The sequence below is a fragment of the Semicossyphus pulcher genome, unplaced genomic scaffold (assembly GCF_022749685.1).
Source record: "Semicossyphus pulcher isolate SPU_LCO1_2020_fin unplaced genomic scaffold, fSemPul1.0.p SCAF_3, whole genome shotgun sequence".
Taxonomy (NCBI): Eukaryota; Metazoa; Chordata; class Actinopteri; order Labriformes; family Labridae; genus Semicossyphus; species Semicossyphus pulcher.
The window spans coordinates 16,718,403-16,732,296 of record NW_027211704.1 but is presented as its reverse complement, the minus strand read 5'-3'; the positions used below and the strand labels follow the sequence as shown (position 1 = coordinate 16,732,296).

The window sequence follows — 13,894 nt, the reverse complement described above, 5'->3', positions numbered from 1 at the left end:
CCTGCTGTTTTATTATTATTATTATTATGTTTTTCTTTAGGCGTGCATCAAAACACACCAAAAACCTCACCTAAAAACATGCCTCAGTACAGGAATGTGTTCAATGACCGTGCCAGGAGAGACTTCTGCTACTGGCTCATTGACAAGAAGGGCTCAACATGTAAGTAATAATTCAAACTCTGATTGCATAAGAGTGTCACCTATGCATAAAGTACCAGTTTGGCGCGACATTCATGCTCACATGTGATGAGGAGGTGTGAGATCCATGCTATAAATCTCTGCATTGCTGATTCTGCTGCTTAGCCTTTCAAGTTTTGAGGTTTTACAAAGTTCACAGTAACCCCTCCCTACTCTGACCTACTGACCGACTTATTTTGTGAGCAGCAGGTCAGAATTTTACACAATTTGTCCTCATGTGAATTCAGTATTAGGTTAAAAATCCACTGCACCGGTAATTATGATTCTCTGTATTTCATAAAAGTATTATAAACACTTCAGTCAACCAAATCAGTGTTTATTAAGAGCGACAACTATGTGTCTTGTGTTTTAATGATTATTTGCATTACCATCGGTTTACACAATGGTCAGAAGACTGATACATCTAAATTTCTTTCTTACAGGTAAAGGATACAGCTTTGGTGCCTACAAGACGTGTCTGGGATTACCAAAAGTCTAGTGTAATAGTTAAATAATTGTGAACCTTCTCTCTATATTTTCAGTATTACTTTAAATCATATCATTTCACTTGGAAGGTATAAAGTATAATTTATCTTTTAACACCTTACCAGAGTGCGTCCACATCAAAAAAGCTCCCAATACACTTTCCCCCCCCTCTGTTTCCACTTCTTGAAGACAGATTCACATTTTGGTGGAAATTCTGTTATTTACAAATTTAGATGCCTAAAACTCGGACATAAAAATGTATTGGCTGCAATAATGGCATGGAATAATGTTTGAAAGGCCTTACCTCACTATGGTATGCTGAATAAAAACTCTCTTTCAACTGAGCTGTTGTAACCTATCTGACTACTTTCTTAGCAAGAAAGTGTGTTCTTTGTTTTTCTATTAACAGTTTTGGCCACCACCACTTGTACTGTATAGATACTGTATCTGGTAATGAATTTATTGTGTACACTACAGCTCTTTGGCTAAGCATCACTGCTAAAGCATTAAATTGACTCTGCCTTCTTGTTAACCGTGTAGGGTTAAATTCCTATATAAAAAACAGTATTTTAATTGTTGTCTTTCGCTTTTCTGATTTAAAGTCATCATTTATTTTCCCCTTTCCCAAAATTCGTCATCACCTCAACCGTTTGTTATGGCTCATTGGGCAAATGTCGTTGAAATATTTGATCTCGCGAGAAGTAACCTTGCTGCAGGACGTTACCACCATCTAGCGGTTAATTTGAACAAATACTTTATCAATCAATCAAATATAAAACGTGGCAATTAAAGGGTTTCAAGTATTGTTTCTATTCAGACACTTTGTTAGCGAGAAATCGAATGCTATCGAGTCAACACTAGCTGATTAAACAAACGCAGAAAGAGTGAAACCTCATGTGGACTTCCCTACGCTGTTCTGCCGCTTCTACCTGCCTGAGAAGGTAATTCAACAACTCTTCAACATGGGCTAGCTTATTGAATAAAACTGAGTGGCTGATGTTTAAAAAAAAAAAAAGTGAAGCCATTTTCTTGTCTATGCTAAAACATTTAGCGACCTTTTGAGTTGTAGTTTTAATCTGCAAGTCAAAGTAGGTCATGTTAGCTAACACTGAGCTAGTGGTTCGCGCTAATTGGCTAAAGTGAAGATGCTAATAGTCTCATTCATTACCGAAATCTCGCAAATGGCGGTACAGTTTCAGCGTTTAACTGAGGCCAGGCTGCACTTATTTAGGGCTGCACAAACCCCCGAAATATTATTTCAACTCTCAACCACATGTTACTCCAAATCAATACCCATAGCTTTACTTTCAACTCTGTCTAACACCTGATGAGCTACAAATGGTTTATACATCTCCAGATGTAACTTAGCTTGCTATGCTACATAATATTTGGTGGAACTAGCCGTGGTTTGTTGCACCATATTTTATTCGTCCGAAATTATGTACAGATATAAATGACCTACAAGTTTGTTGTGTACAAAGATTTTAATCTGACCTGAGTGAGAACATGTACAGTGCATTATCTAGGGTTTGTAGCACTTTACACAGGAGGTAGGCCCCCCACAACCAGATTAACGTGCTTGCCTTGGATCTCCCTCTGCTGCGCTTTGGCAGAAACTCTTCCTGGAGTCCGTTTTCCTTTGAATACTACCTGGCCCTTAGGTTTGCTTTTATTGAAACTAAATATTATGAAACACAAAATATAATTGGTCTGGAAACTAGAATAGAATTATTTCAAAACAAAGTTACAATTACTCAAATGGCACACAAGGGGGCCTGCTTTTCCCAACTGGGGGCTTTCTTTGTCAATATCATTAAAACATGATCCAACTTTATTTATTTAAAATTAATAAAAGCATAGTTAAATTCCTCCTTTTACAAGTAGTTAAGGTGTGCTCTAAGGATTGACATGATAGACTGTACAAACATTTTATATTAAAAATAAATAAAGTAGGTAAGTAAATCGGATAAAATAATAAATAAAGCAATAGCAGATAAAAAATACTACCAGTCAGTTAAAGCAGATTTAAAATGGTGTGTTTTTTTCATTTTACATTTAATACAGAAGTAAGGATCGGGATTGTGAGCTGTAATTAATTCTGTAGTTTCGGTGACATAATGTTTAAATTGCATAGCTGAGGTGTGGTCACCTGTGGCTAGACATAGGACCTATGAGAAGAGCTTCTTCAGTTATCACCTGGTGGTCATGCCAACCTGTTCATTCCTTCAATTTTGTCTTGCAGACATGGACCACAACAGAAAAAAGTTGTCAATTAAGTGGCTAAAAAAAGCAGTTACCCCACCCACACGTCTTCGGGGGAGAGGTGCTGGCTCGGTCACACCCTCTCGCTTGAACCTGTCGCCAAATGAAGATTCAAACACTTTGTCACTCGGTGATTCTCCAGGACCTGATGGACTTGGAGCACTAAGTTTGGACACTCCCAAGAGAAAAGCTACAGTACTGGATGAAAGTGTGCCCTCTATAGGCAAAGTTAAGCTGAGGAAGCTTGCCAGGATAAACTTTGAAAACTTTACTACTTCAGAGGTAAATCTTTAAATGCTATACCTACAGCATTATTATTAAGACTAGAGTCTCAAATTATGTTCAGCTTTTGTTAATCATTTACTAATTTATTTATCCTCTTTTACTGTAACGGCAAGGAAAAGCCTATTGACGACTATCTGGAGAGCCAGCAAGTATCAACACCTCCATCTCATTCTTTCATCTCGAAGAAGAAAGAGAGGACACCTGAAGAGGTATCGAAGGCTATCTACAGGAATGCATTGATTGCAGCCATTGGCAGCACAAGAGCAAGAAGCAGCTCTATTAACATCCCCAGGACCGACACTAACATCCCCAGGACTGACACTAACAGCTGCTCTTTGCCAGAAAAATCTTCACCAGTGAAGACTGAAGAGAAAAGTCCAACTTCACTCGACAGGACAATCATGACTGTTGACTGTTCCCCGATCAGACCTGAGGATAAATCAGAGGACAATGGCAATCTACAGGAAGACCAGTGGTCCCTCCCTCGGGGGTTTGAAGACAGAGGAGACCAATATTACAGCCCAGAGCCAAAAACAGACGCAAGGGTGAGTCAACTTCAGCCAGGATTCTATTGTTCTTGCTTTTTTGATTACTTTTTGAAGTGGAACATTTGTTCATTAAGTCTTTGAGGATTGAAAGCTAAAGAGAGATGTTTTTTGCTTATGTTTTTCAGAATACTTTGTTAAAAGGAGAAGATTCACCCAGGACGTTTGTCACTCGGGGCTCTTTGTTTGACAAGACATCCTCTCAGTATGACTCAGTTTCTACTGCAAATGACCCGGAAGATGAGGACTGGGACTCGTCCCTCCCTAGTCTGGAGTATATCCCAGAATCTGTGTGTTGTTACACAACTCATCAGAAAAGCTCTATGGAAAGCCAACAATGGCGAAGTCCTTCAGAGTACACTACGGAAGCTACAACTTCATCCACGGCCTTTTCATCTGCTAATGAATCCACTGGGTCCATGCAGGCAGCTGCTGAGGACATGGGGACGCCTTCCTCACAGTCACAGAGGACAGTTTCTGTCTCATTCAAGTCACCCAACCTGGCAAACAAAGGGCCTTTAAAGATGCCAAGAGTTCAGACTGCGAATTCACGCTCCCTAAATGTTACGCCCCATTCATCAGACCCCTATGCTCTACCTCTGTACTCAAACAGAGGAGTATTGAACACTTACTTGAACTTTTCAACCAAACGCAGGCAGTCAGATTGCAGCGCTCTCATGCGTAACCCCTCATACTCTCACACTCAGGACGGTGCTCCAAGAAGAAGATTATCCTTGGGGGCAGAACCTATGTGGACCGGTTACCCCAACACGGGCGATCAGGTTGGATTTATTGACACACACTGCCATATAGACATGCTTTATGGAAAACTTGGCTTCTCCGGGACATTCGGAAGCTTTCGGCGGAATTATCACACCAGCTTTCCTCCGGAGTTTAGAGGCTGTATTGCCGACTTCTGCAACCCGGGAATCATGATGAAGCAGGCCCTGTGGGAAGGTTTGCTAGCTGAAGACATGGTCTGGGGGGCGTTTGGTTGCCATCCCCACTTTGCCAAAAACTACTCAAAGGTCCATGAACGCAATATTCTGATGGCCATGCGGCATCCAAAGGCAGTGGCATTTGGTGAGATGGGTCTGGACTACTCCCACAAAAACTCCACTCAGTCCTCCACACAGAAAGAGGTACGGTCTAATTGGAGTGAAACAAACCGGCCTTTATCACTGTAAAGTGGTCTCAAATATATTGTGTTGCCTGCAATTACATAGATATTTGTAAAAAAAATAATGAATGTTGCATATTTTGTGTCTTTGCTCCTCTGTGCAGGTGTTTGAGCGTCAGCTGCGTTTGGCTGTAGCCATGCAGAAGCCTCTGGTGATCCACTGTAGGGACGCAGATGATGACCTGCTGGAAATTATGAAGAAGTGTGTCCCAAGGGATTATAAGATTCACAGGTACTTAAATGGAGAATATGTGAATAATGTCTAAGATATTCGTGAAATCAAAAATTTGATGCCAGTTTTGGTTGGTATTTTTTCTGCAGTAACCGTGTAACAATCTAATTTCTCTCTATATTGTAGCTTACATTGTTGATTGCAGAGTCTGTAATCACCGTGCTCAATTCAAATAGCTAACCTACTCATGAGTGATTGACATGAGCATATCATGCAGTGTACTGTTTTTCTTTACATTAGAAGACTTGCACTGGCTTTAGTAGTGAAGAAGTCACAGGAAACAGGGCGTAAACGCTGACTGTGATTGCTCTTTAAAAGTTTGGGAAACCTTTGTCAGAGAATCAGATGACTTTTCATTCATTTTCACCAGATCGATCAGAACTTCTTGAGGATTATAACTTTAAACTGACAATCTTGAAGATTTCAGTTTTGTTCTCTTGGGCACCACATAATGGCGATAAAACAGTAATTGTGGGACGTCTGTGGTTGGCTCTCTTTGTCACTTTTGTAACTCTTGATTTTCCTCGCTGACGGTCGCTTTCCTTTTTAAACTGTTTGCCTTCATCTGAGCGTCGAGTTGTATCTGTAGTGATCCATCTTATCTTTGTTTGTTCAGCCATTGTAGATTACTGTTTACGCGCAACACTTGCAGAGACCGGAAAAGCAGCCGCTTAGCTCCGCCTACCCTCTCTGGCAGACCAACCACTGCTGGGTGATGGAAAACGCGTCACTTACTGGGCGCTGCTTGTGATTTTTTTTTCTGCGAATGTCTCCACAGACAACCAGTCTGTAATAATACTATATACTGCAAATGCAAAGGCTTTCATCAGTGGGCCATGGGCTCAATTACCATTGTGTTACCTCATTCGGCGATAGATAGCGACTTAACAGACATTTATTTAAATGAAAATCTTCGAAATTATACCTTTTTAAAAAGCTTCATTTAATCTGTGAATTTTCCTTCTTGACTCCTCATCTGCTTTCCAGGCACTGTTTCACAAACAGTTATCCAGTGATTGAGCCCTTCCTGACAGAGTTCCCCAACCTGTATGTGGGCTTCACAGCCCTGATCACCTACCAAACTGCGGCTGAGGCCCGTGATGCTGTCCGCCAGATTCCTCTGAACCGCATTGTGTTGGAGACAGACGCACCGTATTTCCTGCCCAGAGGGGTAAGTTTACATTTAGGCCCAGGGAGATGCACAGCTGGCAGCTCGCAGCTCTTGATATGTTAAGTTTAAATTACTACCCATTACTCTTTGAGCCAGCTAAATTGGGATTGTTATTACATCTGGTGAAGTCATTTTGTGTCAAGTTCATCCATGCATTTGTGATATGAGGTGCTCTTCCTTGACGGTCCTGGAACACTTAAACAAACAGGGGAGTAAATTCCGACTGCGTACAGGTGCTAATTGCGTTTTCTTCTTAATAGGTTCGTAAAGACGTCTGCCACTTCTCACATCCAGGAATGGGCATCCATACGCTGCAGGAGCTGAGCCTGCTGAAGCACGAAGACATGGCCACGGTCCTCTCCACCATCCGAGACAACACCACTCATCTCTACGGCATATGATCTTCAGATATGATTGATTAAAAACAAGCAACAAAGATAAGACAGATTGAATGTTTTGGACATGAACATGTCATGTGGCCTTTAGTTCTAGGTTTACTAACCCTCCTCATAGAGATGTCCGAGTTTGGAGGAGCAGTCTCGTTTTAAACAGCCTGAGAGACTGGTCGGGTTAAAGGGAGGAAAAAATTAAATAAATAAGAAATAAAATGTCTTACAGAAATTTTGTATATCATTGTTCTTCTGATATACTGTATGTAATTGTTCATCGCTAATTTGAATCATAAGTGCTTTCAAGTTATTGTTCTTGCTGTAATTTTAAATTGCTTCCTTTGTTCTAATATGTCCGGATGTTTGTGTTTTCGAACGCTGTTTTGTCTGGTTTAGTTTGATACATTAGACGCGTATTAAAAGACTTTAATCTTGCTTATTTTTATCCTGCAGGTACGGTTTGTTGAGACGTTTCACCTGTCTAACACTGATTCAAACATGTGTGGTGTTTGCTAAGAGCAAAGCTTCTTTCTGAAGACAGGAAGTGGCTGTGAGACGAGTCCATTAGCTTGTTTTGATTCCACCATGTCAGGCGCACACATTTGGCTTGAGTGCTTTTTATTTTGGGAATGATTAGCCTGGGCCGCATGTGACAGTTTCTGGTTGTTAAGAGTATGCCATGTCAAGGCTGCATTAATGGTTGACTCATCACTTGTATATCATCTCTGAGAGTATGAATTTGTAAAAAACGTACATAATTCTCCCTTTCCCAGGTTCTTGATGAAAGCCTTGAGTTTTAGAGCCTCTGCAGAATGTAGGCCAGAGCACTCTGTGTTCATGGCGGTATATCTGTGCTTGTTGAAGGATACACCGAGGGACAAAGGACAGATATACAAGCATCAGTGCAGTACGTGCGTGGCCGTGTTTGACCGAGTTCTTGAGATTTGAAAAGAAAGTGCAGCAAAACTTGCTCTGGGAGTTGGTAACATGTTTGCATCTTGAATAAAACAACAACACCTGCCTGTGATGTAAAGATAGAGACTTGAGCTGTCTAACCATTTTAATTGTTTGGCCAAAATGCAAAGATAATACAGAAGTACTATGTCTCAAAACTATTCTCAGAAGAAGCCGACATAAAATGTTAAATGTTTTATTTTTAAGGCTCATGTATCTCTGAGGACAAAAATAAGAGCAGCCTGCACAGAACATTCGGTGCTGTTAAACCTGTACATTGAGTGTTTGTAATGCTGATTAACATCAGATCAATACACACTTATAAATATGAGTGACTCATCTGTTGATACAGTTATAAAAATAAAAATCTGTCATCACTGACGGAGCATCCTGATAAATATGGGAGTAATTGATTTCACTACAATTTTCCACATTTGAGGAAGGAAGCGTTATATTTAACCTTATTGAACCATATTAAAATTAACACGCTCTAGAGTGGAGATAGGTTTGCCTAATTTAAACATGCTTTTATCTGATAAACACTTTAATGTTTTAGTTTGCTCTTTGGATCAGTCATGGGAAGTGGCACAGAGTGTAAGTGAAATGACTCCAGCCTGCCTAGAAACACTACATAAAGCTTTTGAAAGAAGTGAGACCAGCATGTTTACAGAATAATTTCTTTTTATTTATTTTGTGTTGAACCTCAGTGGTTTGATGTTGCTCCACCATGAGTTAGATGACCCTCCACTGATGACCCAAAACATATTTGGTAAAACTTTTCAACTGTCAATTCTCAGTAGACAGTTTCTTTTTCAACTTTTGCCATTTAAAATCAGAGAACAATCATTTTAAAACTAAACTGAAACTGAGTCTCTTCTCTTTTTCTTACAATTACTATTGATTGCCCTTTTTTGAAATGAGAATATGACATCAAGATGATGATCCAAATATGAGCAACCTTAATACAAGAAACACGATGGTTCAGAGCCACTATTATTACAGAGTTTACTGTGTGAACCCTCAGAGTTGTCCCCCTCTGTAGAACATTTCCAGGGTTTGCTTTCAAGGGTCACAAACTGTAATATAAAGTCATTAAAACCCACTAAAAATGATTTAATTTAGGTGTTTTATGTCAGCAAAAATGTTAGCCTATGTTAAAGCTCCTGTGAGGAACTTTCAGTTTGTGTTGATTTTGGCGCCCCCTGTGGAGAAAAGCTGTACCTCTTATCTCTCTGCTGATTTTGTCCTGTACATGCTCAAGTGGTGTTTTTTTTTTAACAAAAATCTTATCCTGCTTTCTTTAACAGTCATATGTATCGCTCACTTTAAATGTTTGCCCTGGAAATGTAAACAAAGGCAGCGTGCAGTTAATCACTTCCTGTGACACCTACCCCCCTTGCCAGCAGTTTCAGGCATTAAAAATAACTATATAGAAATAGAAATAGTCATTATTGTCGCTGATGGTCTGGTTTGCTTTTGTAGGTCGTATAGAGGCATCAGAATAAATTTCAGTCTGTTTCATTACTGGAAAAAAACTCCTCACAGGAACTTTAACTTTATGAAATTGGACTTTTTTTAAAATTTTCAATCAGCTTTGACGTATTGACTGATTGATGTAAACACAATTCACTTAAAATCTTGTCTGTGAAGAATGAAGACGGATATTGTCTTTACTATGGATTTTTGGATTAGGTGCACCCATTGGGCCATCTCCTGTTTCAATTTTGATTACATTGCATTATACTGAAAATTCAAATAGATAAAATTCATCTAATTTCCCAGCATTAAATAAATGGCACCAGATGTTTAGTAAGTGCCAACCGGCATTTAAACAAAGCCAACGTGTGTTTAATTAACGCCACCGTTGTTGTTTTTTTTCGATTTTTGCTTAATGATATTTAAATTACACACAATTCCTGACTTCAAACTGTGCTTAATATTTTTTGCACTACTATAACTACAAGTACTTCTACAGACATGCCAGTCCTACTCTTACCATTACTTACAACTACCATTACTGCTACAACTTAAGTGCTGCTGCGATTGTATTTCCACAAATATCGGCTCGGAATTCAAACTATTTCTCCCTTATTTAAAGCCTGCTGCCGTTTTCTTTCGGAATAAAACACCTTTACATAGATTTGATATAATGGCTCAAATGTGGCGTAAAACCACACAAAACTGTTGGGGAAACCTTAATTCAAACGGTAGGTGGCGGTAATGCGCCTTTAAGCTGGCTACCACCCGCGTTTAAATGAAAGAAGAAGAAACAGCGGAAGACAGTTAGCATAACAGTGACATTAGCTTAGCGATGTATCAGAGGCGAGTTAGTCAACATGGATAAAAAGAAGAAATCCTTCGACGTGACTGCTTCATCGGTGAGCTGCCTTGAGAATCAGCTATACAAACACTTTATTGATACTCTTTTTGGTTGTACGTCAATTTAGTCAATGACAATTACAGCTAATGATAGCTAACGGTTAACTTGCTTTCAGGTTACACAGCTAGCAAATACAGAATTACAATTGCTTAGACAGCTTTATAAGGAACATTTTCAGTTTATTCTTATTTATATTTCACTATGTTTTTCACAGCTCGTGGACCTTAAAGCTGAACTCTACAGAAAGCAGGAACAATTCAAACAGGACAAACTTGGACAAGAATCTTCTGGTGCTGGATTTACAGCAAAATCAAAAGTTAAGGTACAGCATGTATGATATTGGGACATGTCTTGATCGGCCTGTATTATTACAGATTGAGATCACTTACCAGGATGTCTTGTCTTTCTACTACTGTGTAGAAACCTAATGTCTGGAGCAAACAAAATGCTGGTGTTTCAGCAAGAGCTGAGAAAGATGCAGAGCAGCTGGCTGAGGAGCAAAACAGCCTTGAGACAGCAAAGTGAGTTAAATACGTTATACATCAGATTTCATAATCAGATCATAATGAGGTAACCAAAACCTCAAACTCCTAATGTACCTTCTTATAACAGACGCAAACTGGAGGAGAAGGCCAAACTCTATGACCAAATGACAAAAGGGGACTTTCCAGGTTTGTGGAGCACAAATAATGCATTCCTCATATTTGGTTGTACGGCACAACATATTTTACTTACTTTGTGATCATCTTGTTTTACAGATGAAGAGACGGAGGGAATGTTCCTGGTTGATTTCACCCAGAAGATTATTGACAAAAAGAGAGAAACACTTTCAAAGAGGGAAACGGAGAGAGATGATGAGGAAAGACACAACGTGTCTCCTATACCTCCTCCTCAGAACCCAGATGAAGAATGGTAACATCAAATTTATGCATTTTAAGGGTTTGTAATTTAATGCGGTTTTAATGATGTTTAATGGTTTCTTTTTTATGTCTTAGTAAGCTTTGGTTTCTTCCTTAAGATTAGAGATATCTTTTACAAAGCAGACCTAGCCAAAAATAGCAGCATCACATAAGAAAACCACCGTTTGTAATGAATCTTAGAACACCATGATAAACCCGGCATTCATGTATAACACACCATAATCAACAACAAGTAAAAAGCTAATCTTATTCTTTTTTGTAGCATACTGTGAATTCACCTTAAACGACAAGTGGTGATCGATTTAAAAAAATTACATATTTTGAAAAAGAAATTGTAAATAATAATGATTAAAGAATAAAGTGCAGTTTGATATCTGTTTATTAACTGTTCTCCTGCTGTGTTTCTTCTGTGTAGGGTGGATTATGTGGACGCTTTGGGCCGATCTCGAAGATGCATGAAGAAAGACCTGCCAGGTTTTAAGAAAATGGACCAGGACCTTACAGGAAGAGGGTGAATACTTTAGAAACATTCTAAGGTGTAGGTTTCTGTGAGGAGATGTCATGCTTGCAAGTTTTTTTGATGTGATAATCCTTTCCAGAAAAACCTCAACCGACTTACTCTCAGAGGACATGCGCCGAGAGCTGCAGAGGCAGGAGTGGGAGAGGGAGGAAGAGGAGGCTATGAAGAGGCCTGTTGGACCAATCCACTATGAGGACATCAGGGGGCAAGGTAGCTGCTGAGACATACGCATGACCTGTTTACGCACATTGGAAAGTCACTTTTGGTTTGAAGGTAGTGTGCTGGAGAAAACGTTTTCATTTTTTTCACCTCAGAGGCCCGGGAGCTCGGTGTGGGTTACTTTTCATTCGCTCAGGATCAAGAGCAGCGCAGAAAGCAGAGAGAGACTCTGGATATGCTCAGAGACCAGGTGAGCTGCTGGTCACTAGAACGACAAACAAATGCTGATCATGAGTACTTGCCTGTAAAAAAAATTGCCACCTTTCCTTGATCATCAATCAGCCCACACTACAAGCAGATACTCACCTTAAAGTACACTACACAAACTATATCTAATTGCATTGAACTGACAGACATATTTAACCTTGTTGAATCCATGTTACGTCTTTTTCTGCAGTGTTTTGCTCGATAACTTTCGTTGACAATGCAGCTAGTACATAAAGTCCTTGTGCACCTCTAATAGTTAATGAATAAAATCTATTTCCCCCCTTAACATATAATAAATACCCTTTTGAGTTTGTGTCTCTTTTAAATCCGTCCCCTTCTTCAGACAACGGAGCAGCGCACTAAGAGGGAACAACTGAAGGACAAGAGGCAGGCCATCTTACAGGCCCGACTGGCCAAGGTGAGGCAGAGGAAGACAAAGAAGGCCAAGCTGGATGGCACTGAGGACGAGCAGAGAGAGGAGGAGAAGGAAGGTATGAATTCAGCCCAACCTTCATTCAAATGTGCTCTGTGTGATTTTATATAAACTACAGCTGCTTGGCCATACAGTCTTCTTTTCTCTAAGTTTTTTCTGTGAATTGTTTGTTCCAGCAGAGGAAGGGGAAGATGAATATATAGGACCCCCACCTCCACCAGAGGACTGCCCTGAGGTCAGCATAGTGAAGAAAGTGGAAGTGGAGATTCAGGAAAGGAGGGACACCAAACCAGGAGTTCCTCATGTCAGAGAATGGGACAGGGGCAAAGGTAAGCCTTATTATTTTAAAGCCAAAACCTTAATTCACCTTTTTACATCATGACTTTATAGTGAGTCTTTCTCTATGTCAAATAATGAACTTTTTCAAGCCCACCTTTCTTTACTTTTCCTTCCAGAGTTTATGTTCAGCGAGTGGAAAACTCGCCTTCGCGACGAGCGAGACTCAGAATTTGCACCTCCCTCCGCATACTTCTCTGAGAGGACGAGACAAAAACCAGAGAAGAATAAATCCAAGATGTCCTTCAAGTGGAACAAAGGCCCAGGAGGAACCTCTGAGAGCAAAGAAGAATCCCAACCTCAGCCTAAAACTGCTCCTCCACCTCCTCAGCCTCCACAAAATCCTCAAACTTCATTACCTTCACAACCACAATCGTCATGGCAGTCACCACCTCCACATCAGCCAGCAGATTCAGCTCCTGTGTCTGCTCCTGCTTTTAATCCACAGTATACCCCTCCTATGTTTTATCCTCCATTTCCTCCTCCATCTACTGGACCACCTCACCTGCCTCCTCCATTTCCCCCTCAGTATCCAAACCAGTATGCATCCCAGTACCCGCCCCATTATCCCCCCCAGTATCAGTCTCAGCCACAGAGCCAGTCTCAGCATCAGCAGCCTGCAGAAATCACTCAGACTCAGCAGCCTGCAGAGAGTCTAGACGACATGTTGTCCTTCTACAGAAACACTTCCTGATCGCTGAAATGTCGTGTTTGCTGTGAAGTTGTTTCATGTTGTTGGTGTAAATGCTGCTGAGAAAATGACAGGAACAGCAAAACACAACGTCTCAGCTCTCTAAAGTTTTAGCTTTTAATAAATATCATGAATTTAACTGGACATTCTGACTTGTTCCTTTTTTTCCCTCATTATCATGAATACTGTTAATGTCTTAAGCCTCCACCTCGTGAAGCTTGCAGTTTGAAATGTTGAAGATTATCGAAGTCTGGGCACTGAGTTGTAGTATCAAAGTATCCTCCAGATGGTACTGTACACCTGCATGTTGAAGAAATCTCTGTAAATGACCAGACTGGTTTTGTGCTGTGGGGATTTATCTCAATTCTTTAAGGGAAAATTTCTAGAGATGCATTTATTTTATAAGCAAATTATTGTCTCTATTAAATCTTAAATTGTTACATCTGTAAAAGGTCACAAAACGGTGAGAAAGGTGACATCTTTAAATCCTAAAGACTCAATCCATAA

General features: G+C 40.1%; 2 protein-coding genes across 3 annotated transcripts; both read left to right on the top strand.

Annotated features, from left to right (window-relative positions):
- Window positions 1–78: 78 nt before the first annotated feature.
- tatdn2 (TatD DNase domain containing 2) lies at window positions 79–6,739 on the top strand. The gene is made up of 8 exons (XM_069678631.1): window positions 79–160; window positions 2,906–3,207; window positions 3,324–3,755; window positions 4,070–4,258; window positions 4,463–4,897; window positions 5,040–5,167; window positions 6,155–6,338; window positions 6,599–6,739. Exons 1-8 carry the CDS (start codon window positions 79–81, stop codon window positions 6,737–6,739), a joined length of 1,893 nt encoding a protein of 630 aa, XP_069534732.1.
- Window positions 6,740–9,963: 3,224 nt separating this feature from the next.
- Window positions 9,964–13,531, top strand: ccdc174 (coiled-coil domain containing 174). 2 transcript variants are annotated; one of them, XM_069678456.1, is made up of 11 exons: window positions 9,964–10,059; window positions 10,276–10,383; window positions 10,482–10,582; window positions 10,674–10,732; window positions 10,820–10,973; window positions 11,397–11,492; window positions 11,581–11,711; window positions 11,816–11,910; window positions 12,271–12,418; window positions 12,540–12,689; window positions 12,816–13,531. In XM_069678456.1, the coding sequence occupies exons 1-11, from the start codon at window positions 10,018–10,020 to the stop codon at window positions 13,388–13,390; spliced, it is 1,659 nt and encodes a 552-aa protein (XP_069534557.1). In that variant the 5' UTR covers window positions 9,964–10,017; the 3' UTR covers window positions 13,391–13,531. The 2 variants fall into 2 exon arrangements, with proteins under 2 accessions (XP_069534557.1, XP_069534556.1); XM_069678455.1 differs by having other exon boundaries at window positions 12,537–12,689.
- The last annotated feature ends 363 nt before the right edge of the window (window positions 13,532–13,894 follow it).

Excerpts from the sequence above, each read along its gene's own strand:
- tatdn2 (XM_069678631.1), top strand. The coding sequence starts at position 79 with ATGCCTCAGTACAGGAATGTGTTCAATGACCGTGCCAGGAGAGACTTC. Across the intron at positions 3,756-4,069 it reads AGCCAAAAACAGACGCAAGG|AAAAGCTCTATGGAAAGCCA; the intron begins GTGAGTCAACTT and ends ACAACTCATCAG. Across the intron at positions 5,168-6,154 it reads AGGGATTATAAGATTCACAG|GCACTGTTTCACAAACAGTT; the intron begins GTACTTAAATGG and ends TCTGCTTTCCAG.
- ccdc174 (XM_069678455.1), top strand. The coding sequence starts at position 10,018 with ATGGATAAAAAGAAGAAATCCTTCGACGTGACTGCTTCATCG. Across the intron at positions 10,060-10,275 it reads TCGACGTGACTGCTTCATCG|CTCGTGGACCTTAAAGCTGA; the intron begins GTGAGCTGCCTT and ends TGTTTTTCACAG. Across the intron at positions 12,419-12,536 it reads GAGAGAGGAGGAGAAGGAAG|CAGAGGAAGGGGAAGATGAA; the intron begins GTATGAATTCAG and ends TGTTTGTTCCAG.